The sequence below is a fragment of the Cnephaeus nilssonii genome, assembly GCF_951640355.1.
Source record: "Cnephaeus nilssonii genome assembly, chromosome: 17".
Lineage (NCBI taxonomy): Eukaryota > Metazoa > Chordata > Mammalia > Chiroptera > Vespertilionidae > Cnephaeus > Cnephaeus nilssonii.
The window spans coordinates 2,641,944-2,665,173 of NC_137088.1; the positions used below are offsets into that span (position 1 = coordinate 2,641,944).

Genomic DNA, 23,230 nt, shown 5'->3' on the forward strand with positions numbered 1-23,230 from the left:
AGGGCTTCCTGACAGCCCTTCCGCTGCACCTCCATTTAACCCACGACAGAGGCCTCCTCACAGAACACGTTGAAAGCATTTGTGCCTGCACACTGTACTGAGCCCTGCTCTGAGTCAGGAGTCCGCCCTTCACCTTTGCCACAGTCCCCCCACAGCCGCCACCTTCACTGACCAGCTGCTACATCTCAGCCCTTGGGCCACAGGGCTTACATGTGTGTGCTAGAGAGGAAATCCAAGCCATCACCCACAAACATGGGTAAAATTAGATGGACTTCTGGAAACAGAGTCCGTTTTCCTTATCTCTCGATGTTAGAGTGTTGGGCACAGAAGCCACCTGTTGGGACCGCACGGCCTGGCAAGAGTTAGTGACAGGACTGACTTCCCTTCTCTGCGTCCACTTCCACCCGTGACCCCAGCACCCCTCCAGGAGGGCAGCGAAGTGATAGCCGATCGTGTCCACGGATCACTAGTGGCCTCAGGAATGACATCCGAGGAGAATGCTGTTTCCTAAGCTTCAGAGGCAGGACTGAGTGCCCAGGGGCTTGTCTCGGAGAGAAAAGGCTTCCCCGTCCAGGAGGAGGCCTGTGCCTCCCGGGCAGGCGGGTCCCGGGGCCGGAGGACAGGCAGAGCGGCAGGGTGAGGAGGAGCCGGAGAGTCTGCAGGCGAGTGGGCCTGGCCAAAGGGAAGTGGGTCACAAAATAGTCAGAACTGAGGTTCTTAGTCATGAGGAACAGGCCTGAGTGGGACCTCGAAGGCCAGGCAGAAGCTAGAACTAATTCACTTGCCAGTAAGAGAGAAGCCATGAAAATGAGCAAGTGGAGCAGGAAAGAGCCGATGATGTAGTGAGGACCCCAAGCAGCAGCTATCATTCATTGTGGCCCATTCCGTGGAATTGAGGGAGCCAGGGTCTTGAGCAGCGTTTTCCATGACCTCTACCTGGCCCCCATGGAGGCGAGGTGTCGCTGGGCCTCTGCCCTGGGTCCAGATCAGCATCCGGTTCCTCTGGGATGGAGCTTCCGGCTCCAGGGCACCGCACCTTTATCACCACTGGCACTTCCTCTCTCTGTCCTTTTAGAAACGGGAGCAATGAGGAGGTCATTGCCAGGGGCAGGCAGAGGTCAGAAAGGGAAGGTGGAGGCCGAGGCCGGCTCAGGGAGGGCAGAGAGAAGCCTGGTCAGTGCTCGCTCCTAGAGCCAGTACCGATGAGCTTGGAAAGGAAGCTCTCGTCAACTGAGCAAAAGAAGAAAAAACCACCGCGGGCTCTCACATGTCCATGTCTCCCAGAGCAAGGCACGGTGCCCCGGCTCCCGGTCGCTGGGCCAGCCTGCACCTGGAGCCCAGAACAGTGACTAGGCCGTGGGGGAGGGTCTCCCAGGGCCTCGGGCCCCTTCATGCTGTCGTTATCCGATGGCTGGGCAGCTCCTGTGTCTCCCCTTCGGTACCCAGGGCCCCGACCTGGGCTGCACGGGCCTTGCCCCGCAGTCTGCCTGTCCTTGACCTCCACATGGCCCGTCCCCACAGAGGCTGCGTTCACGCTGCTCCTGTACTGCGAGCTGCTGCAGTGGGAGGAGCGGCCTCTGCGGGAATTCCTCCACTACCCTCCGCAGACCGAGTGGCAGCGGAAGGAGGGGCTGTGCCGGAAGATCATCCACTACTTCAGCAAGGGCAAGGTAGGGCCGGCGGCGGCCTCCCGGCCCGGCTTCCTTCCGCTGTGACACTCGGGCAGTGGCTGCAGGGGGTGTTGGGTGGGGGGGCGTGTCGTGGAGGGGGGAGTGGGTGGATGCCCGGATGTGCACCAGATCTGCAGGCGGCATGGTTTTCTCTTGGGTGGCGGGTGAGGGGGTGAAAAATCACTTGATTCTGTAGCTTGGAAGCCAGTTCCAGTTTGGGGAATGAGAGACCGCTCCACACACCAACTTTCCCTCTATCAGTGCTGACGCGCCTACAGCAGGCTCCAGAGCCCCCACTTCTGTTTGCCACTTGTGGCTTCCTCATCCGCCATGAAACGGGCTGTGAAAGGACTGGATCTGAACTCCAGCCAGAGGAGCGGTGCTGCCTCTTACGGGTGCAGCTCTTGTCTTGGATTTCTCTCCCACAGCGCAGCTAGGCCTTTGCTTGGGGTTATGCTCCATCAGACGGTGCTGTGGGTTAGCAGGCGTCGTCAGCACTGGCTCAGGCTTCCCTGGGGATCCCGGCCCTTGAGCTCCGTCTCTGGGAGAGCTCCTGGCGGGCCCTCTGCCCCCACCCCCACCCCCGCTTGTGGCCCAGACACTGGAGGGGCTGGAGCGCCTGCTTGTCTGGTTCTTCCATACTCCACGTGGAGCATGTCTTAGAGAGACTGAAACGGCACCCTCAGGGAACCGGAGTGGCTGAGCCCCTAGCTTGAATGGAAATTTTAAGTGAATTTGTCATCATAAAGAAGGAAGATTTAAACATGAATGGCTTTTGCTCATAAATCAGAAAACATTGATCAGTGTTGGGTGTGTGTCTCCCTTCTCTCTCTAAAAAGCATTTTAAAAACATATCCTGTGTGAGGATTTTTTAAAAAGCCCAGACCCACAGTTTTCCAGCACAGTCCCTCAAGGCCGGCCGAGAACTTAAAGCTCTTGGTCCGAAGGTAACTGGGGTGGGGGAGGGCTCAGAGCAGCAGGCTGCGCTTTGGGGCAGCGATGGCGCAGGGCAGAGGAGCACTGAGCCCAGGAGGGAGGAGCCGCTGCTGCAGGCAGAGCGCCTTCAGCCCGCACGGGCCTCCTCGCCTAAGGGAACAGTCCCCACAGGCGCTCTTGCTGCGGCGGAAGTCTGACACGGCTCAGCCACTTAGCCAGCTGCCTGCCAGGCAGACCTGGTTGTGGGCCCGTGGCTGAAACCTGCCCGAGCAGCACTTGGAGCCAGCGGTGTGCCCCCTGGAAGGCTGGGATATGGGGGTGCGAAGGCCTTCAAGCTCCCTGAGGCCAGAGGCATTGTATTGGGGCAGGGAGTCAAGGTCCATTTAAAATTCTCTTTCTTGCCCTGACTGGCTTTGTTCAGTGGATAGAGCGTCGACCTGTGGACTAAAGGGTCCCAGGTTCAATTCCAGTCAGGGCACAGGCCCAGGTTGCGGGCTCAATCCCCAGTGTGGGGTGTGCAGGAGGCAGGCAATCCATGATTCTCTCTCATCATTGATGTTTCTATCTCTCTCTCCCTCTCCCTCTCAAATCAATTAAAATATATTTTTTAATTTTTTTAATAAAAAGAGGAAATGGACAATATTGCTCTACAGTGAAGGCCATTATAGCCTCCTCGGGCACCTGTTCAGTGGGCCTGTCACATAACAGGAGCCACACCACGGAAGCAGCCTGGGCCTGGCTAGGCAAGGACTACCTGAAGCCACTTTAATCGTTCACCGTGGCCGGTTTAGCTCAGTGGACAGAGCGTTGGCCTGCGGATGAAGGGTCCTGGGTTTGATTCCGGTCAAGGGCACGTACCTTGGCTACAGGCTCAATCCCTGGCTCCTGGTTGGGGCATACACGGGAAGTAACCAATCGATGTGTCTCTCCCATCATTGATGTTTCTGTCTCTCCCTTCTCCTTCCTCTCTGAAGTCAATAAAAATATATTTTTAAAAAGAGATTTGAATCTTTCTATAAAAGAAATTATCAGGTTTGGTTTCCATACTTGTTTTCGAACCTACATAATCTTACTTTAAATGTCATCGTTTCCTTTATTAACTCATTAAATAAGTCGTTACTGAGTACCTGCTCATGCCTAGTTCTGTTCTAGGCTCTGAGGATAAAGTAAATAGACAGGGTCCCTGCCCTCTTGCAGTCCATCCTCTAACTGAGACTCACACAACAGCAAAGGTAGTAGTGTTTACATCAGACAGCTTCAGGTAAGGAGGTGCCTGCCCCTGCCAGGCGGCCAGGGAGCGGCCTCTGGGAGGAGGAGGCATTCGCGGAGAAAGAAGCCTGAGTGCTCTGTGCTGGGCGCTGCAGGTGGGTTTCGAGCAGGTGATCTGTGTGGCATGAGGTGCAGGAGGCCTTGGTTGTGCCCTCCGCTGTGGGTGATGTGGGCTCGGGCCCTTCCGAGGACGCCTGAGGAGCTGAAGCCTCGTTCCTGTTTCTGGTGCAGAGCTGGGAGTTTGGCATCCCTCTGTGCAGGGAGCTGGCGTGTCAGTATGAGAGCCTCTACGACTACCAGAGCCTCAGCTGGATCCGGGTGAGCTTGCCCCTTCCCCACCCCAGCCCCGGCTCTCCTGGCCGCGGTGTCGGAGAGCGGTCACTGAGGTCCAGGCCTCGCCTAATGCTGCTGGGCCTTAAGGAGGAGCAGAGGCCAGGCTTCGGCCTTCGAGACCCTTGCCATTTGGCTGGGGAGCCAGCACACACTCTTGACCAGTGATTGTGACACTGCTCAGGAAGTGAGCAGCATACACCCCCTGGAGCAGCTTCCCGGAGGAGGTGCAGCCGCCCTCACGAAGCAGCGCTTCCTGAAATAATTGGCTCAGGGATGCTTCATCCGAAAACGTGCGGCCGTTCCCTGCGTGGCTTGTGGTCCCTTTTGCTGAGGCTAAGGACCTCATTCTCTCTCCCTCCTTTGAAGCAAAATATTCAAAACTTAGGTGAAATGCCCTGGGACTCTGAAGGCCTCCACGAGGTTTTCCTGGCTCCCGCTGCTGGGGTCGGAGTCCCTGCAGCTGCTGAGTGCATGACGAAGGGAGGCCCGCAGTGTCAGCTCGCCCTCCTGCGCCTGCTCAGTGCGGCCAGCTCTGCTGCGTTCCTGGCCCCGCTCGGGACTTGGGCTTGTGTAAGACAAGGCCCTCTAGCCTCAGCTTCTCCACTGGGCCTGGAGGCCTCTGCTTCCTGGCAGGCTGGCGCCATTGAATACCTCAGAGCTGTCTTCTCAGTTAGAGTCCAGGGCGTTTTTCTGAATGTAAAGCCAGGTCAGCAAGACTAAAAACTTACCGGCTTGGAAATGCTAGGCATCATGGACAGTAGCTCAGCTTTTAAAGTTTAAAGTCTCCTAAATTGGAACCAGTACCAGTGACACTGGCAGTTGAGCCTTCCTTAGCCTCGTTAGTCCCACGATAGATGATCAAAAGCAATGCAGTTGGACTGATGCAAAATGGTGCTGAGAACTGCTGTTAGCCACTGTGAGCAGCACTCGCCCAGGGTCAGGCGCAGTGTCTTTCAAAACCAGAAATCCGGGGGGGGGGGGGGGGGAGGTGTTGCTGCACAGGTTTCATGTGTGATGGGTGCCTCTGAACGTGCGGGAAGCCTGGGTCTCTGTGGAACTGGGTACACCCACTGGGAAGGACACGCAGAATGGCCTCCCGGGGCTGCAGAGCAGGCCTGCCCCCCCCCCCATCAGATGACAGTGGAAGAGGAGGGGCTTCCTGGGGAGGGGCCGAGCATGGGTCTCATCTAGACCGAGTTGTGGGCCTGGGCGGACTTGCTCTGGACCGGCAGTGGAGCCAAACTGAAGCAGCTTCTCATCCACAGAAGATGGAAGCCAGCTACTACGACAGCATCATGGAGCAGCAGCGCCTGGAGCCCGAGTTCTTCCGCGTCGGCTTCTACGGCAGGAAGTTCCCCTTCTTCCTCCGGGTGAGTCCCTCCGGCGGTCACGGCGATCCCGCTTCCCGGGCTCCTGGACAGCCTGCCCCGCCCTGGCCCGTGTGTGCTCACCTGTCCCCTAGCCTCCCGATACTCCTGTGGGAGGGCTGACCAGCCAACGAAGGCACTTGGCTTTGCTGGAGGGATGACTGGGCATAGCCGTCCTGACCCCAGGTGAGCAGTTGTGATTTTCTCCTTTACTCGGCACAACCCGGAGGCTCCAGGAGGAGTCGGCTGTGGGCTGCAGCCATGGGATTTGTCATGCTCAGATGCCCTCAATGAAGTGTGTTGTGGGCGGGCCTGGGGCTGCAGTTGAGACCTCAGGCAGCTCGATGGCCCCAGTTCCAGTGCTTACTGAAGTTCAGTGTCCCCGCGTCTCAGCACGCAGGTGGGAAGGTTCAGAGACTCTGCTCGATATGTTTGGGATCCTGTCTCCTTGGAGACATCACTTGAGCCAGTGAGCCGTGAGCTTGGTATCGCATCAAAGGTCAACTGTGCTCATGCTCCTTTTAAAAAGCCGGTCTGCTAGTCAGATCCAGGCCCTCCAGGTCTCAGATGGAAGGCAGGGCAGCTCGCACATCTCCGGGGCGGAAAGAAAATGATTTCTGTAGGAACTAATAATGCTGACAGGGCGCCAGCACACGCTGCGGAGTGTGACCCCAGGAAGGCTGCAGTTCCAGCCACAGCGTGATCCTGGCAGCGGAATGCGAGGGAGCCGAGGCCCTCTCTGGGCTGGGCCTCCTTCACCCCCTAGGGACCTGCCAGCCCAGGTGCTTCAGAAGCGGCGCATTTGTTGCCCGTCAGCATAGATCGCACTGCGGCAGGGGCAGAGGTCAGCAGCGGAGGAAGGCTTTCTCCAGGAGTCAGAAGCCAAAAGCCTCCCTAGAGAGTCCTTAGACAAATGGATGGTCCTGGCACTGTAACTTCTTTCTCATTTCATCTTTGCAAATTGTGCTCCATTGTCCTTTTATTCTCCTTTCCAGTCCCACCGTTTGTATGTGATAAACCAAATTTTACTCCAAGGCATCATCATCTTGGATGTAGGTTACAGAATCACGCCCTGGTGCCCCGTTTCCGTCCCTGCCAACCAGCAGGCGGCGTCATGGTTGGACCTGGCTCCCACCCCCCCTGCTCACGTCACAGGGCACAGCAGGGTCTCGGGGCTCAGAGCATTCTGCGAGTGGGACCTGGCACAGAACCTGCACCTGAGCCACCGGGTGCTGCCGCTGTGCCGTCTCGGTGTCCAGATGTGGTTTCAAGGGGGCCAGGAATGGCAGGAGAATAACGGTGTCCGTCTGTCCCCATGTCCGCATGAGGCGCAGTCCCTAGGAATGATGATTCATGCCTACACACCGGCCTGGTCAGGCCACGTGCTGTGCTGCCCTCCCTTCCCTCCGCTGCCCAGTTCATCGGTGGCAAGTGGAGGAAGTCCCAGAGGAGGTGGCTGTCTGCTGGTGGATGGCAAGGACAGGGCCGTGGCAGCCGCACTGTCTCGTGTCGGGTCCTGGGGCTCTCGCCTGAGCAAATGAAACTGACAGTGAGCCTCAAGGTCAACGCTGTGTGCCTTCCTGCTGCTGGGTCTTCCCTGAACACATAGGCCATCGATGACGTTGGCTCTGTCAGCGTGGCTTCTCTAGGCCATCTGCCTGCCTCCCTTCGCCAGCGAGGTCTAAGAGCCGGCTCGGGCAGGAAGACCCCGCCCCTGCTCAGGGGAGTTCTCTCCGTTTGACCATGAGCAGATCCCGGGGAGGTGGGACATGGGGAGGCCAGTTCTTCATCACTCCCTTTTTGGTCAGTTCTGCTTATCAGGCAAGGGGCTCGGCAGTGTCTCTGTCCTTTGACCTGGTCTGTTCCACTGGAGAGGCCAGCCGGCTTCTTGTGACCTTGACTTCCGTCCTGGGATTGCCCTTCCATTCGGAGCCATCAGACGTGGCCTCGCCTGAGCTGGCTTCTCCTACAGAAAGAGGAGGGGGTGCAAGTCCTACTCCAGCCAGGCTGAGGTCCTCCACGGCCCGGCCTGCGGCCCTCCCCGTCCGCGAAGCATCTGCTGGCCTGTGGAACCTCTTCCTGTCTGTCCCCGAGACAGGCCAGGAGCGGCTGCCTGCCTCACGCCTCTTTGTCAGAGTGGGTCTGGCCGCAGCTGGGCAGGCAGAGCGTGTGGCCTGCAGGCTTCAGGGAACCTCCCCCAGCTGGGGGCAGACAGCAGAGGGCTGAGGGTGCCTTGTGACTTCAGTCCAGCAAGGGGCAAAAATGAGACCTCACCCAAACCGAATATGATAGAACACAGAAATGCGTGCTTAGAATGATACCAATTGGTTCCGCTGCGGCTTGGCAAAGGAATCATTGCAGTAAACAGTCCTGAATCCCGGCCAGCCACCGGGCGGTGGTTTTCCCGGCCGACACCGGTGGCCCCTCAGAAGCACACGCCCAGGCCTCCGGTCACCCGCCAGTTCTCCTCGCCACCTCCCTCCAGCTGCCCTCTGCCCGCCCGGCTGTAGTCGCCCTGGCTGGCGCTGGACCCACATAGATTGCCCCTCCCCGCTCCTCTCCCAAGCTGGGCCTTCAGGACGCTTTTCGGAATGCCACCCCTCCTGGCACCCCTTCCCGGTGCCCTCCCGCTGCCACCTCCCAGTGCGGTTTGTCCTTCCTTCCCCCTTGACCACCCTCCCCTGGGGACGGACTGGGCGCTGTGCCCCGGGCCTGCCTCGGGCTCCTAGGCCTTGCTTGTGAGGCCCATGGGGAGGCGGGGCCGCAGGCCGGGCGCAGAGTGTGCTCTCCTCTTTGCGACAGAATAAGGAGTACGTGTGCCGTGGCCACGACTACGAGAGGCTGGAGGCCTTCCAGCAGAGGATGCTCAGCGAGTTCCCGCAGGCCGTCGCCATGCAGCACCCCAACCACCCCGACGACACCATCCTGCAGTGCGATGCCCAGTGTATCTTTCCACGCGGCGGGGAAGGAGGCGGGGCCCCGCGAGGGGAGGCCCGCAGTCAGCTGCCCCTCTGCCCTGCCGTTGGCCTTGCAGACTAGGTTACCCACAGGCCCTGAACCGGACCACGTCCTCCTCACCAAGCCCACAGTTAGCGGGGCACTCGTGCCTCCCAGAGGAGGCCCTGGCATGCCCTTGGCCGTGGGGGCGCCTAGGCATCAGAGCCCAGAAGGACCTCTGTCCCTCCGGCTGGCTGCTACCCACCCTCACCCTGCTCTCTGAGGGCCTTCCTAGGTGATCCGGAGCAATCACTGTCCAGGGTGACTGGGGGTCCCACAGGGACACCACCAGGTCTGTGCCCTGCTGTGCTCCCGCCTGCACCCGTTACTCTCCTGAGTATCTGTTGGGACTGAGGCGGGGCTCGGGGATGGGCGGGGGGAGTGGGCAGGAGATGGGCGAGCCTGTGGTCTGGGTGGCACGTGGGAGTCAGGAGGCAAACATGGCCCTCAGGCCTCACGCAGCTGCCTTGGAGCCCTCACGACAATGGGCAGCTTGTTCGGGGGGCAGAGGGGCAGGTGGATGCCCTTAGGTTCTCTCCCCCAAAGAACATTTTATTAAAAGGTTGTTTTACAGCAAATAGTTCACTTACAGTGGGCAGGCCCCGGCCCCTCTCTCTCTCCTGTGGGCACCTGCCTTCCCCTGGCCCTCCCCCTTCTGGATTAAAGGGGCACCCGAGCACTTGGCATTGACAGCTCAGCTGGCTGAGTGCTCAGGCCAGACGTGGTCTGACCCACCGAGGGCTGTCACCTCCTCCATCAGGACAGGCTGTGATGCTCCTCCTTCGGGGGTGACGTGGGCCAGCCACTCAGGTTCACCTCTGGCAAATCTGGGTTCCCCTTCACTTCCTGCGCAGACCTGCAGATCTATGCGGTGACGCCCATTCCGGATTGCATGGACGTCCTGCAGATGGACAGGGTCCCGGATCGCGTCAAGAGCTTCTACCGCGTCAATAACGTGAGGAAGTTCCGGTACGACAGGCCTTTTCACAAAGGCCCCAAGGACAAGGAGAACGAGTTCAAGGTGATCAGACTGGAACGCGGGGCCGCGCTCAGGGACCAGGGCAGGTCCGCGTTCTCGGGACCTTGTCACTGCGTCATCCTTCAGGCCGGCGGGTGTGGCCACGGTGGCCTGACGGCCTGTCCCTGCCTGTGCCCTCCCGCAGAGCCTGTGGATCGAGCGCACCACGCTGACCCTGACCCACAGCTTGCCTGGCATCTCCCGGTGGTTCGAGGTGGAGAGGCGGGAACTGGTGAGCCATGCGGGGACGGGGCCGCTCCTCAGCCCGGCTCGGGGCACTTCCTCTCTGGGCTGGAGAAAGCGCGTGCTGTGGCCCCCTGAGGGCACTGTGCGGGGGCGGGGGGCGTAGAGGTGGGGGGCTGTCACACCTCTCAGTCAGGCCTCCACCACAAGGCAGCGCCCTTGCAGTCTCCCGTTCACAGGGAGGAAGTGGCCTCCACGCTCTGACCTCAGCCCGGCGCTCTTCCCCTTCCCAGTGCCCAGGGCCCAGGGAGGCCCGTCCGCAGGAACGAGGCGGGGAGCGGCTTCCGGGCTGTGATGAGGGAGGGCTGCTGGGCCTGTGACCACACCGTGTCCCGTGTGCCAGGTGGAGGTGAGCCCCCTGGAGAATGCTATCCAGGTTGTGGAGAACAAGAACCAGGAGCTGCGGGCCCTGATCGGCCAGTACCAGCACAAGCAGGTGCACGGCAACATCAACCTGCTCAGCATGTGCCTGAACGGCGTCATCGACGCTGCGGTCAATGGAGGCATCGCACGCTACCAGGAGGTGAGGGGGCCACCAGCCCCGCCTCCCGGGACCGCTTCCCAGTCACCCTCCACTCGGCCGCGGCTGACTGAGGGGTCCTGGGGGAGGCTTTAGGCTCCCCTCCCTGCCGCTGTGGCACAGCTCTGGGAGGGCCCTTCCTTTTTATTCCCTGAACTCTGCCAGATTAGGGACCCTTCTGATTGGGGAGGCATGTTAAGTGGCCCCAAGAGGAGTGCTGAAGCCCAGCCCTTCACAAGAAGTGGGCTGGGGGCTGGCTAAGACCCTAACCCCACACTCCACCCTGGCGACCAGCCCGGCCTGCCCTACCAGGCCCTCCGGCCCCAAAGGACAGGACGAGTGTCCAGGCTTAGATGACTTGGCCGCCATCAGGCCGCAGACACAGCGGGCACCGGTGATTGCAGGAGGGTCAAGCAGTCCACTGGAGGCGTACGGGGTGCGTCCCTGTGAGGGGCAGCCCCCGGCCTTTCAGGTGGCCCCTCAGACTGAAACTCCTGGGAGCGTCTTCCTGACGGGCCTTTCCTTCCTCAGGCCTTCTTCGACAAAGATTACATCACCAAGCACCCCGGGGACGCGGAGAAGATCGCCCAGCTCAAGGAGCTCATGCAGGAGCAGGTATGTCTCGCAGGGCTCGGGGCCGGCGCCAGGAGGGAAGGCTGTGCGCCCAGGAGGCTGCTCCCTGCTAACGGAGCGGCGTGGTCTGTCCCCCACAGGTCCACATCCTTGGCGTCGGGCTGGCAGTTCACGAGAAGTTTGTGCACCCGGAAATGCGCCCTCTGCACAAGAAGCTGATCGATCAGTTCCAGATGATGCGGGCCAGCCTCTACCATGTGAGCTGATGCCTGCGCTGCCCCTGCTGCGGCAGGACCGGGGGGCGCTGTCTCCACCGCAGAGTGGGCATTCTGTCCAGGGGAGGGAGGCCCGAGCCCCTCATTCACTCCCTCCCTAAGGAGGCGTCAGATAGATTCAAGGGCAGAGAACATTTGTTCAAGGTACTGTGCCCTGAACAGAGGCTTCCACACGCAAGGAAAAGAGCCAGAGTACACGGAGAGGTCTCTTTGGAGGTGTTTTTCATCCCAAGAACCTAAAGCTGTTAGGCATAGCCTAAGCCAGCCCACTCTCCCCTCTCCCCTCTCCCCTCTCCCTCCCGTCTTCGTCCCCTCTCCCTCCCTCTCTTGGCCTCTCTTCCCTCTCTTGACTCTTCCCCTCCAGGTGCCTGCCTTCCCTCTCCCTCCAACATGTCTGGTGGCCCAGGCTCACACCTGAGGACGCCTGGGGTGGAGAGTACTGCATACTGGCTGCTCTCAGGGAGGCCAGGCAGGCTCTGGGCTGGCTCTCGGGCCTCCACGGCGGGGTTTGGCCCAAGGACTCATGCTCACAAGCAGACGCAGGGCCTGTATTCCAGGACTGTTTTCCCTTCAGGGGTCTCACAGGGAATGCTGGCTGGCTGAGATTAGGGTTCACATGGTCTCAATCCCCGTTCACATACCTCACCCCATGTTCGACCATGGGATAACCCCAAGTGTTCTGGAGAAGCCCTCCTGCTAAACAAGCTGGCTGCCAGGTCTCCGGGGCCGAGAGCCCAGTTACCTGTGCTCTCATTCCCCAGGGCCACTGGGTAGAAGTGGCCAGGAGGCACGGGACACAGAGCTGGTCGGGGGGGCAAGGCCGTGGCGCACAGACATTCCCCTTCCGGGTCACCACTGGCCGCAGAGGCCCGGTGGGGAGTGGGGGTGGACCACAGCCTCGGTGAGCTGACCTGTTAGAGTTGCCTTGTTCTGGGAGGCGGGGGGCAGGGGTCGGCTCAGTCCCTCAGGTCCTCAGTGCAGGCCCCAGCCTGTTCCTACGCCACATGAAGCTGGCCTGCGCGTGCTCCGGGGGAAGCCATGGGGCCCGAGCTGCCTCTGTAATGACGGCCTCTTGGTCTCTCACGGTGGGAAATGCTGAGAAAATCTCCTTTGTTTCCCCTTAAAGTCTGGGTGTCCGTCCAGTAAAGAACTGCTAGTGTCATGGACTCGGATGGGTATTCCATTGCCTCTCACTGTGTGCGCACTCCCTGTCACAGCAGGTGGCTCAGGCCAGCGAGGGCCTGGCCCGGCAGTTCTCTGCTACGCGGACCGCTCACCCAGGTCGGCGGGGCCGGGGCCCAGCGGCGTGTCCTCTCGGCGGCCGTGCAGGTCCGCCTGCCGCAAGCTCTGGATGTGGCGGAACCTGCCTCCGCAGGCCAAGCTCAGAGACAGCCCAGTGCGCTCCGGAAGGGCCGGGGCGGCCAGCGGGGGTGCCTTCTGTCTCCGCGGAGTCACAAATAGGGCACAAACCAGCGTGCTGCCAGCCGGGAGGCTTGGGGACCAAAGCTGTCTGCGGAGAAGTCTGCGTGCTTGAGAACCAGTGATGCTGGAATCGACGGCGCTGTTTCTCAGTTACTTACACAGGATTTTGTGTCCTGTTTCCCATAAACTGTGTCACAGACAACTTAGCCCGGGTCCCAGAGAGCCGGTCCGTTTAGCAGCCCTATACAAGCCTCCTGTCCTGTGTAAGAAACGCCATGACTGACAGCCACACTCAGCTCGTCCTCGCCTGCCTCCAGCGCCTGCTCTCCTTCCTCTGCAGTGAGGGAGCCTCTAACACCCTCCTGTGCGCTCAGACCCTCCAGCCCGTTCAGACGTGCTCATTGGGTCAGCCCAGGGCTCCTCAGTGGTGAGGAGGGTCATTGCCCAAAAGAGCTCGGCAGTCCTGGCTCAGCTCACAGGAGAGGGCTCTTCTCCCTTTTACATTTCTACCCCAGGCTGCTCCGCCCGCTCAGCCTTAGGAACTTATTTGTTGTTCCATCTCTCACCAGGAGTTTCCGGGTTTGGACAAACTCAGTCCTGCATGCTCAGGCAGCAGCACCCCCCGGGGCAGTGTCCTAGCATCCCACAGCCCCGTGAGCCCCGAGAGCCTCAAGATGACCCACCGGCACAGGTAGGCCTCAGGGCTGGGAGTGGCCCGTCCACAGCGGTCAGAGGTCAGAGGAGGGAGTGCGAAATAGCGCCTGTGAGCTCACTCGCATGCCCTCTGACCCAGGTACACAGGGCCACGCTCTGCATCGTTGTCCTGGGTGACAGAGGACCGTGGTAGTGTGGGACCCGGAGGAGGGTCATTTGGGGTGAGCCAGCCATGAAAGATAAAGAGAAGTTTGAAGGCAGAAGGGAGTTCAGGGGAGGAGGTGATGGAGCAAGACCCAGGCAAAGTGACCGACACGCACATTGGCTTGGGTGTGAATGAGCCGGGCAGGTCAGCACTGCAAATCGAGCCAAGTGGCTGCAGTGCAGGGGGCCAGGCGTGGGGGGCCCAGGGGCCCTGGATGGCCTGTTCCGTCATCCCTTTGGACTTGATCCCACGGGAATGAGGATCGCCACTCGGTTTCAGGAAGAGAACCAGGTGGTGATGGGGATGTCCAGGTGAGGCTGCTCTGAGTTCAGGAAGCCAGGCCCGGGGAATGGGAGCAGCCAGGCAGCCCAGCTGTGCACTCAGCCAGTGAGAGGGAGGGAGGGAGGGAGGGAGGGAGGGAGGGAGGGAGGGCCGCCTCGTATTGGGGGGGACCGCTGGTGGCAAGCTATGGCCACCGACATGAAAGGAAGCCCAGAGATGCTTCCCGCGGCCCTTTCGCTGCCTTGCCCCTGCCGGGAAGACACCTGACCACGGAGCAGATCAGCAGAGGGTGGCACAGCTCAGATGAACCTCCGTAGCCAGGGGGACTCAGGCCCGGGGCCAGGCTCGGTGGGTCTCTGTCCTTCCCCCTGAGAACCTGCTGCTGTCAGCAATCTGCGTGGCTATGAGCCAGTCAATCCTAGGTGGAGCCGGTGCCCGCCTGTATCCGTCCGCCCAGGACAGGCCCTCAGCGCAGCGGGCTCGGGGCTGCTCCAGGCCCTCCAGACCAGCGTGGCTGAGGCTGGGATGATGTTCACACACCCTTCTCCACGGTCCCCCACCACCAGCAAGGTTCCGCGGCTCCAGGTCTGACTGCTTCCCTGTGTCCTGCTCTTGTTCACAGCCCCATGAACTTGATGGGCACAGGTCGCCATTCCTCGTCCTCTCTCTCCTCACACGCGTCTAGTGAAGCGGGAAACATGGTGATGCTGGGCGACGGCTCCGTGGGCGAGGCCCCCGAGGACCTGTACCACCACATGCAGGTACCGGGGCTGCTCAGGGGAACGGGCCAGAGCTCATACGTGGAGGGCTCTCCTCTCTGCTGGCGGGTCTGGTCCAGGGCTGACCTCCTGCCTAGTTCTCCAGCTACTGAGTTCACAACACCCAGAGCTAGCAAGACTGCCTCCCACCAGCCACCGGGGCGGCTCCCAGGCCTTGTTTCCCAAGAAGGGAGTCCAGCTTCAGGCCCAGGGGAAGGCCCTCTGCCAGACTCCTGCCTGGCGTTCGTGATGGCTGAGCCCGGCTTCCCGCAGGGGCACCATCGCTAGAATCCACCCAACAGCCCTGCTCCATGAGTGGGGTGGGTGACCCTTGTGCCAGCCATCAGCCTGGCCTCCATCAGGGCCCAGGGTGCAGCATCAGACACCAGGTCTGGGCACCTCATGGCATGAAGAAGCCACATCCAGGCCAGTCCCACAGTCCTGGCCGTTCAGACCTCTACCCTGCTGATTCTTCCCTCTGCAGCTCGCGTCTCCCAACCCCAGGTACCAGGGCTCCGTCACCAACGTGTCTGTTCTGTCCTCGTCCCAGGCAAGCCCTTCTTCCTCCAGCCTGAGCTCCACTCACTCAGCACCATCCCAGATGATTGCCTCTGCCCCCTCCAGTGCCCGAGGTAAGGGGGGCAGTGCCGCCTGCAGAAGGGGAAGGGCCTCGTGACCCCACTGTCGTCCTCTCACCTGTGGCTTCTGAGAGCATGCGCACCCGTGCTCCCAGCACTCAGGACGCAGGTCTCTAGCTCCAGACCGCTCTCCGGCTGGCGTCAGACCCGCTCTGAGCTGCCCCCAAGTAGCCAGCTCTCGCCGCTCCACCTCAGTAGGAGGACACAGCCTAGGAGCTCAGTCCCTTCCCCCTGAAATGTTTGCAAGAGTAAAGGTCAGAGTTCAGGCAGCAGTGCGTCTTGAGGAAGCAAGCGTCATGGCGCAGCATGGATGTTCAATGTGAGCTACAGTCAACCCTGGAGAACGTTACTCTGAACAGTGACACCACCCAGAACACTTCGGTCTGTTGGGAAAGGCTTGATCAGGAGAGGTGGCTCTGAAAAAGCTATTTACTTTGCCAAGTTTTGCTTGATTTCTTATTCAAATGGACAAATATTGTTCTCTGAGAGCTAGTATCTTTTTTACATTCGGATAGTAGTTACTGCAGTGAAATTTGATTTTTTTGTCCTTTTCTCTTTTTTTTAAAATATATTTTATTGATTTTTTACAGAGAGGAAGGGAGAGGGATAGAGAGTTAGAAACATCGATGAGAGAGAAACATCCATCAGCTGCCTCCTGCACACCCCCCACTGGGGCTGTGCCCGCAACCAAGGTACATGCCCTTGACCGGAATCGAACCCGGGACCCTTCAGTCCGCAGGCCGACGCTCTATTCACTGAGCCAAACCGCTCTCGGCTTTTTTGTCCTTTTCCATAGAAGTCTTTGCAGTGGGATGAAATCAGCTGTGGCAGCGAAGCTCTAGTGCGCCCCCGGTTGGCTCTGCAGGATAGTAACAGACGTGCAGTCCGTGCGGCCAGCCCAGGACCAGGGTGGGGAAGGGACGCCGCCTCATGGAGAAGGGGCAGGTGTGTGCTGGGAGGCGATGGTTGAGGGTCACCATCTCTGGAGACACGCTGTCGCGACGGCCAGACTCCGGCTGTCTGCAGAGAACGGCTGTGAAAGCCCTCCCGTTTCTGGCGTTAGACAGACCGAGTACAAAGTAAAAAGAAGGTTAAATAGATTTGGGCCAAAGTAGGAAGAGGTGGTAAGAAAGAGCAGGAAGTTCGTTCTTGGCTCCAACGTCCACGTGCTGGCCACCTGGGGAAACCGTGCCCGCCCTGACCAGGCGCAGCATCAGGCCTGTGAGGCGCACAGGAGGCCAGCCCGCCCTGGGGAGGCCTGCGCCGAGGAGCAGGGGCGCCGGGCCCCAGAAGGAAGTGCTCCCTCCCATGGGGTATGGCTGGTGTCATGGCGAGGAGACGCTCTCATGGAGAAAGGACTCTGGAGAACCCTGCACGCTGGAGTCACGCCCCACCTTCCAGGAGCGGCCGCGACAGCAGTGGCCGTCCTCACGGGCCCAGCCACACTCGGCTGTGGTCCCCGTGGCTTCGCAAACCTTCGAGCCGATTGGCTGGCAAGGCACAGCCTAAGCTCTGGTAGGTCGGCAGCTCCCCTGGTGGTCGGAGACTGGGACTAGGAAGCGTGGGCGGCGATGGACCCTCCTTGAGTAACTGCCACGCGGGTCACCAGACCGCCCCTCTATCGTTGTGAAGTCCTGGGACACGGGAGGCCTGTGTCAGCTTAGGAACAGCTGAAATGTTTTCAGAAAAAGGAGCCGTCACTCTTACCATGGGGTTGGCTGCCCCGAGCGGAGGGCAGTGGGAGCGAAGTGAGGTGCAGAGCGGGGAGAGGTGGTGGTAGCACGGAGCACCCCGTTGTCATAGCACCACCGGGGCCTCCAGGCGCAAGGAGTGTGCACATTTGGAGAACTTCCAAGTTATCCGTTCCCGAGGGAAGACGGCGGTTAATCTCACTGCTCCTGTGGAAGGTCCCCTCGAGGACACGCCTCCCAGGGCGCTGGGCCTCTAGCTGTGCCGTGCATCGGGGCCTGGGTCACACCACATCGGCGCGGCCTGGCCTTCATAACACCCCTCGAGCCAGAAGAGGTCACACGGAGGCCTCACAGGAGAGGAGCATGAACCCAGTTAACCCCAGAGCCTGGGGAAAGCCCCCCAACTGCCAGACTGACCCCCTGGCCCCCTGTGCACGGGGCGCAGGTCTCCGAGTGAGACTCCCTGAGAGCCACCTGGCTTCAGGCCACAGCACAATGGCCCGGGAGGCAGAGGCCAGGCGCTGGGGCCTGGGATCTGGGAAAGGGGAGGAGGCTGGCCGAGAACAGGGCCCGTGGTGTCCCGAGAAGGTGAGTGTGGAGACAGTGTGTCCAGTAAGAACGTGCCGTTGTGTTGTCCGATGTCTGTCTCTGTGACGGCTCCATTGCAAGCTGGGCCCCTGAGCACCAGCATCCAGGCCACACCCCTCTCCACCAGAGCCTGGCCTGGCTCTCCTCGCTCTCCCCACAGCCTGCCTGGGCATAGGGAGGGGGCCTGTCAGGGGGGCTGCATCGCCCAGTGCACCCGCCTCTGTGCACCCCCAGCTGCTCCATTCCTCGTGCTTGCTGAGCTCCTCACCCACTGCAAGGCTCACCTGCCGGTCCCCTGGCCCCCAGGGCGCTCGCCCGCCGGCGCTCCATCTGTGACTCGTCATCTGTGCGTGATTGTTCTCACTTGGTTACAGGCTCTCCCTCTCTGCCAGATAAGTACCGCCATGCCCGGGAGATGATGCTGCTGCTGCCCACACACCGGGACCGCCCGAGCAGCGCCATGTACCCAGCAGCCATCCTGGAGAATGGACAGGTAGTAGCCCAGCTGCGGACCGCCCTCCGGCACCAGTGTGCCCGCCTGGGCTTCGCTCGGCACCCGTGCTAGCTTCCTGCGCTGTCCTCCGTGCCTCCTTCTCCGCTAGACCTCCGGAGGCTGCTGGGCTCCCGGGTGGGGACTGCAGGGACTCTGAGGACCAGCCACCCAGACAGAGTGCAGCATGGGTAGGAGGGCGGCCGGGCTGGCGCTGCCATTGCTGGTGTGGCTGTCTGTCGTGGCCAGCCTCCTGGACTCCTCATCCCTAAAGTCTGGCAATGCCCCAGGAGGCTAAACTGGCCAGCACCCGGGGGGAAGGGTCCCTGAATCCTTTCCGCCAGTGCGTCTCCCTGCAGAACAGACGACAGTTAGATAGCCTCCGGCGCCTGTGTCTTTGGCCATGCCCCCGGCAGCTGGCGCCCAGCCAGACACAAGAGGGCAGTGCCTTGATGCGCGGGGCAGCGCTCAGGCCGCAGCCGGACAGCCTCCCCCCCACTCCCCCCTCCCCCCCTGCCCGGGCGCCCAGGTTCCCTGTCTGCTTTTGCAATGTCCTGGCACCTGTGGCCCACAGCACTGCCCCCCAAGGTATAACTGGTCATTTTCACCCTCTTCTGATGGTTTTTTTTCTTTCCCTCAGCTGCCAAATTTCCAGCCAGCCCTGTTCCAGCAAGTGATCGGAGCCTGCAAACCCTGCAGTGACCCCAACCTGTCTGTGGCTGAGAAAGGTATTGCTCCCCTTCCCCAGTTCCCCCTCCCTCCTGGGTGCCCCCATCCTGAGCATCTGACTCTTGACCCTGAGCACCAACTGGCCTAGGCTGAGCCACACGTCAGCATCCAGGCCTGTCCGTCTTTCCAGAGTCCTAACCAATTCCTGTGCTCACTGTTCAGCCAGTGTTGCTTGATGCTAAAATTCGGATCCTGCCCCAGCCGGTTTGGCTCAGTGAATAGAGCGTCAGCCTGCGGACCAAAGGGTCCCGGGTTCAATCCCAGTCAAGGGCATGTACCTTGGTTGCAGGCTCCTCAGCCCCTGGCCCTGGTCGGAGGCAACCAATCGATGTGTTTCTCTCACATCTATATTTCTCTCTGTCTTTCCCACTCTCTTCCACTCTCCCTAAAAAAAAAAAAAAAATCAATGGAAAAATATCCTCAGGTGAGGATTAACAAAAAAATAAAATAAAATTTGAGAATCAGAAATATTCTAAAAAATAAAAATAAAAAATAAATAAAATTCTGATCTTGTTAGTTCGTATCTCTCCCTCCCCAGTGCCCAGCTCAGAGAGGTCCTCGCGACCACCTGTCCTGGGCCCACCTCTGTGGAAACTCGGTGCCATATGCAAGCAGGGCCACCACTCCCCTGGGCACCTCCAGATCAGCCAGCACTCAGCAGGCCCTGTGGCCTTTGGCCCTCAGCGTGGGCCCTCAGGGACCTCCCTTGTTGCTCAGAACAAGCCTGCAGCCAAGCAAGCCCAAGAGGAGCGGGGAGGACAGGCCAACGCAGAGTGGACTTGCCAACGTCCTGGCAAGGGAGGCCCAGGTACCGGGAGGGAGTCCAGTCCTGGCAGCCACTCCGGCCACAGTGCTGTCCTCTCACACGTGCCAGCGCCCCGATGTGCGTGCGGCCAGAAGTCCCTAGAACAGCTGCTTAGCTAGAGGAGTTCTGCCCTGTGTTCTGCTCCAGCTGAGGGAAGGGTCAGCTGGGACCCACATGACCCCGGCCCAGAGCCCCGGCCATGGAGACCCGAGTTCGTTCTAACATAGAGGGCTTCTTCCTAAGCCTGCCCGGACTGGGGACTCCACTGAGCCTGCCCTCCACACAGCCTGGGCCCCATCCGCCCGTCTCCCTGTGGGTCCCCTCCCCTCCTCAGCGAGTGATGTCTGCTGTGCGTACGTCATTGCTGCTACCTTGCTCTTCAGAGGGGACATGCCCGTGTCCTCCAGGCACAACCAACACAGGCCCACGAGCTCGGCTGACTGCTGGGTGCTCAACCAGAAAGGCCATAAAAACTGCCTGAAGATGCCTTCCTGGCCTCAAGGGTGCACCCGCCTTCCTGGCCTCAAGGGTGCACCCCCGCGTGCGGTTACCTGCGCCCTGCGCCCCACGCCAGAGGGCCTGTGTGGTCTCCACCAGAACCCTCCGCGGCTTTTCTGCATTGAGAAGTGGAGCCATCGCAGAGCTGGCGAGAGCACAGACAGGTTCAGAGATCAGCGTGTGCCGGCGGCCAGACAAGGACCCGACGCCTGCTGGATGCAGGAGAACTTGAGGCCGGGAGCGGGCTGTGCCGGAAGCTGGCCGCACTGCCGCGGTGTGGGAGGAAGCTGGTGTCCCACAAGAGGCTGAGCCCAGAGCAAGCGTGTCCACGCCACAAGGCCAGCAAGTGCCTCGAGGGAACACACAGGCCAAAGTAACAACGTCCCGTGTCTCTACCTGGACCCTCCAGGGCAGGAACTGGATGAATTGTCACCACTCTTGTCACCAGGATCCCGAGTCCCGTGAGGGCTCCGCGTCTCGCTTGCAGATGCCTTTCTTTGCCAGGCAGTGACTCCCGGACCAGGCAAGCCTGCCCTCGGGGCTGTGCGCTGGGCACTGGGGACCACCGCCCGTGCTGGGCCACAGTTACACACAGAGGAAGAAGTGGCCGGGACAGCGGGGGACGCCCCTCTTCTAAGGGGCACTCCACCTTAGCTTCTCCTCCAGCCCCAATGCCCGCGTGCTGCCTGGCAGAGGTGCCCTGGCCTCGCTGCTCACCAGCACAGGCTGCGAGGCCAGCTTGATGGTCTCTGGTTCACAGGGAGTGGCCCAGGGCCCCCCTAAACCACTGCAGCCTGGCTGCTTTCTCCCCACAGCCTTCCTGACTGCAAGTGGGCCCTGGGGTGAACTTCTGCCACCCCATGATTCTCTCAGAGTCTAGATGTGCATCTGAGATCTTGGGCTTCCAAACCCCTTTGGAGAAGTTGCCCAGACCCACCTCCAAGCCACTTTCTCCCTGAGGTTCAGCAGCTTTTTATGGAGACAAACTCCTGCTGGTGGGGAGCGCTTCAGTGCTGAGGACCAGGAAGCTGGCGCTGCATCTTGGGGAGAGCCTGTGAGCTCTCTGAGGCCTCCTGGTGGAATCCACCTGATGCGCAGCCGAATCCGCATTCTTTTCTACCCCCCTCACCCCCACAGCTGAGCGCCTGCCCTCCCTCCAGGCACCAGCCACCAACCATCCCGGGACTGAGCCACCGTCCCTGGAACTGAGGCTGTTTAGGTAGCCGAGTTCTACCCTGTGTTTTGCCGCAAGCCCACGCCAGGCCCTGACCAGTGAGGAGGAGAGGATGGGCATCCCCGTTCTCCCTGGACCACATAGGGCACAGCCCCTCCCGGCCGGGCCCCTGAAGGCTGGACTCCAGCCCCTTCCCTTCCAGAGCCTTTCAGGCCCCTTGGGCCTGGCTTGGGGCTCACTTTCCACTACGGCCGCCTCGGAGCAAAGCCAGTGAGGAGGCCCTGGCTGTGCGCTCCCTCCTGCCGCTTCCCCCCTCCGTCAGAGAGAGGGCAGGTTTATTCTCGTCTCCGTTCTCAGGAGGAGCTGGCCAACAGGATTCCCACGTCCCTGCCGCTCCTGCCGCTGCCCTCGAGCCCCCAGGTCCCGCCATTCCTCCTCTCCCGTCCCCTCCGGGAAGTCACTTGCCCAGCTGTGGCCGAGGGGCCAGGAGTCTGGCCCTGACTCCTTTCTTAGGTGGACACTGTTTCCCTCTGTCCCAGGCCCACTCCACCTGCATTTGTGGCATGTGGGTGCAGGACTGGGCTGCTCTGCATGCCCCAAAGCACCATGGGTACGCCTGGGCGTGACCCGGGCTTTATACTCGCCCTCCCGTGGGGACAGTGAACGCACACCTCGTGCATCCCAAGCCCCACCGGGGGGCACAGAAGCCACGGGAAGGGCCAAGCTTGTGTGGCCGCAGGCCCTCCGTGTGGCCCATTTGGGGGGCAGTCTCTGCCTCCCACCCGCCCTGCTCCCTGCTTTCCCGGGACTCCTGTCTGAGCAGCTCTGGCCGGAGCCTCTCTGTCCTGTGTTCTCAGCCCCGTCGCCCGCTCCTCGGCCTCTTCTCGCCTCTTCTGCTCTCTTTCCTGCGACCCTGGAGGCTGCAGGCGCTCCCTGCGCGGCACCTCTCAGCGGGCCGCCTCCTCAGTGCTCCTCACGCTTCAGGTCGCTGTTGCCATCTTGGCCGTTCCTGTGCCTGGCCACCCCCTCAGGGCCAGCGTCTTGCTTGGCCAGTGTTTCTTGCCCCGGGGGCTGGCATGCCCCTCGCACCCGTGCTGGGTACACCGTGCCCACCTGGAGAAGCCAGACGCTGCAGGGTGGGCTTCTCCCACGGAGCGGCTCAACAAGTAACGCCCCTTCATGCCATGTGTTTCCACCTTCAGCGGTGCCCGCAGCCCCCAGCAGCTGGAGCCTGGATAGCGGAGCCCGAGAGGCCCAGCCCTTCCTGTCTGCCCACATGGGGCGCATCCTCGCGCCCCCAGTGCCTCCCCGAAGCCTGCTGCATGGTAAGACCTCCAGCGGGTCCCCAGACAGTCCCTGGTCGCCAGCTCTGCTCAGGGGCAAAGGCAGCAGCCTCCCAGGCTGAGAAGACGGCCACGCTCTGGGCTGGCCCAGCCCAGGAAGAACCAGCCCCGCCCCAGGAGGCCCTGCACGGCTTGGGGTCCGTGAGGCTTCCGAGTGCAGCAGGTGAGCTCGGTGAGGCCCGCCCAGCCCGGCGAAGACCAGGACCCGACCGTCGGCACCCGCAGTGGGCGGAGACTGCGCTGCCTGCGGCTGTTCCACGGCCGACGCGCCGGCCTTCTTGCCCGCCGTGTAGCACGCGTGTCTTTCACTGCAGCAGCCTGTGTTCTGGAGAACTTCAGTGAGATGTTTCTGTGGCCTCAGCGCTGAGGGCTCCCAGGATACTCTTCCCTCGTCTGACCCGTTGGCCCAGTAAGATGTGCTGGTGTGCAGCCCCAGAGCGGCCCCAGCTAAGGCTGTGGTTCTGTTCCCTTTGCAGGTCATTACTCCCTACACTTTGACACCTTCCACCACCCCCTGGGTGACACCCCCCCGGCCCTCCCTGCCCGGACCCTGCGCAAGGTAATGTACTGAAGCCACAGCCCCACCGGCTGTAGGTGTCCGCTCATCTGCTCTACCCCCTGGGTCTCCCCAACTCCCGGCTCTCCCTACCTCTGTCCTGGAGAGCCCAGCCTGGCAGAGCCATGGGGGCCAGAGCCACACTCGGGGTGCAGGTGACCAGTGTGTCCGCAGCCACTGTGACGGGGTAGAGGGT

At 61.1% G+C, this 23,230-nt stretch overlaps 1 protein-coding gene across 10 annotated transcripts in view; it reads left to right on the forward strand.

Moving 5' to 3' along the window:
• DOCK3 (dedicator of cytokinesis 3) overlaps positions 1-23,230 on the forward strand; it is a 175,967-nt gene that overhangs the window by 149,137 nt on the left and 3,600 nt on the right. For 7 of the 10 annotated variants that reach the window (XM_079794397.1, XM_079794396.1, XM_079794402.1 and 4 more), the window contains 16 exons: positions 1,522-1,670; positions 4,107-4,193; positions 5,474-5,578; positions 8,378-8,519; positions 9,427-9,593; positions 9,736-9,822; positions 10,177-10,356; positions 10,885-10,968; positions 11,067-11,183; positions 13,193-13,314; positions 14,387-14,525; positions 15,007-15,154; positions 17,814-17,932; positions 18,570-18,657; positions 22,338-22,460; positions 22,955-23,037. In XM_079794397.1, the coding sequence (XP_079650523.1) occupies positions 1,522-1,670; positions 4,107-4,193; positions 5,474-5,578; positions 8,378-8,519; positions 9,427-9,593; positions 9,736-9,822; positions 10,177-10,356; positions 10,885-10,968; positions 11,067-11,183; positions 13,193-13,314; positions 14,387-14,525; positions 15,007-15,154; positions 17,814-17,932; positions 18,570-18,657; positions 22,338-22,460; positions 22,955-23,037 (1,940 nt within the window). The remainder of the gene's footprint in view (positions 1-1,521; positions 1,671-4,106; positions 4,194-5,473; positions 5,579-8,377; positions 8,520-9,426; positions 9,594-9,735; positions 9,823-10,176; positions 10,357-10,884; positions 10,969-11,066; positions 11,184-13,192; positions 13,315-14,386; positions 14,526-15,006; positions 15,155-17,813; positions 17,933-18,569; positions 18,658-22,337; positions 22,461-22,954; positions 23,038-23,230) is intronic. The other 3 variants (XM_079794399.1, XM_079794400.1, XM_079794401.1) reach the window with 3 other exon arrangements.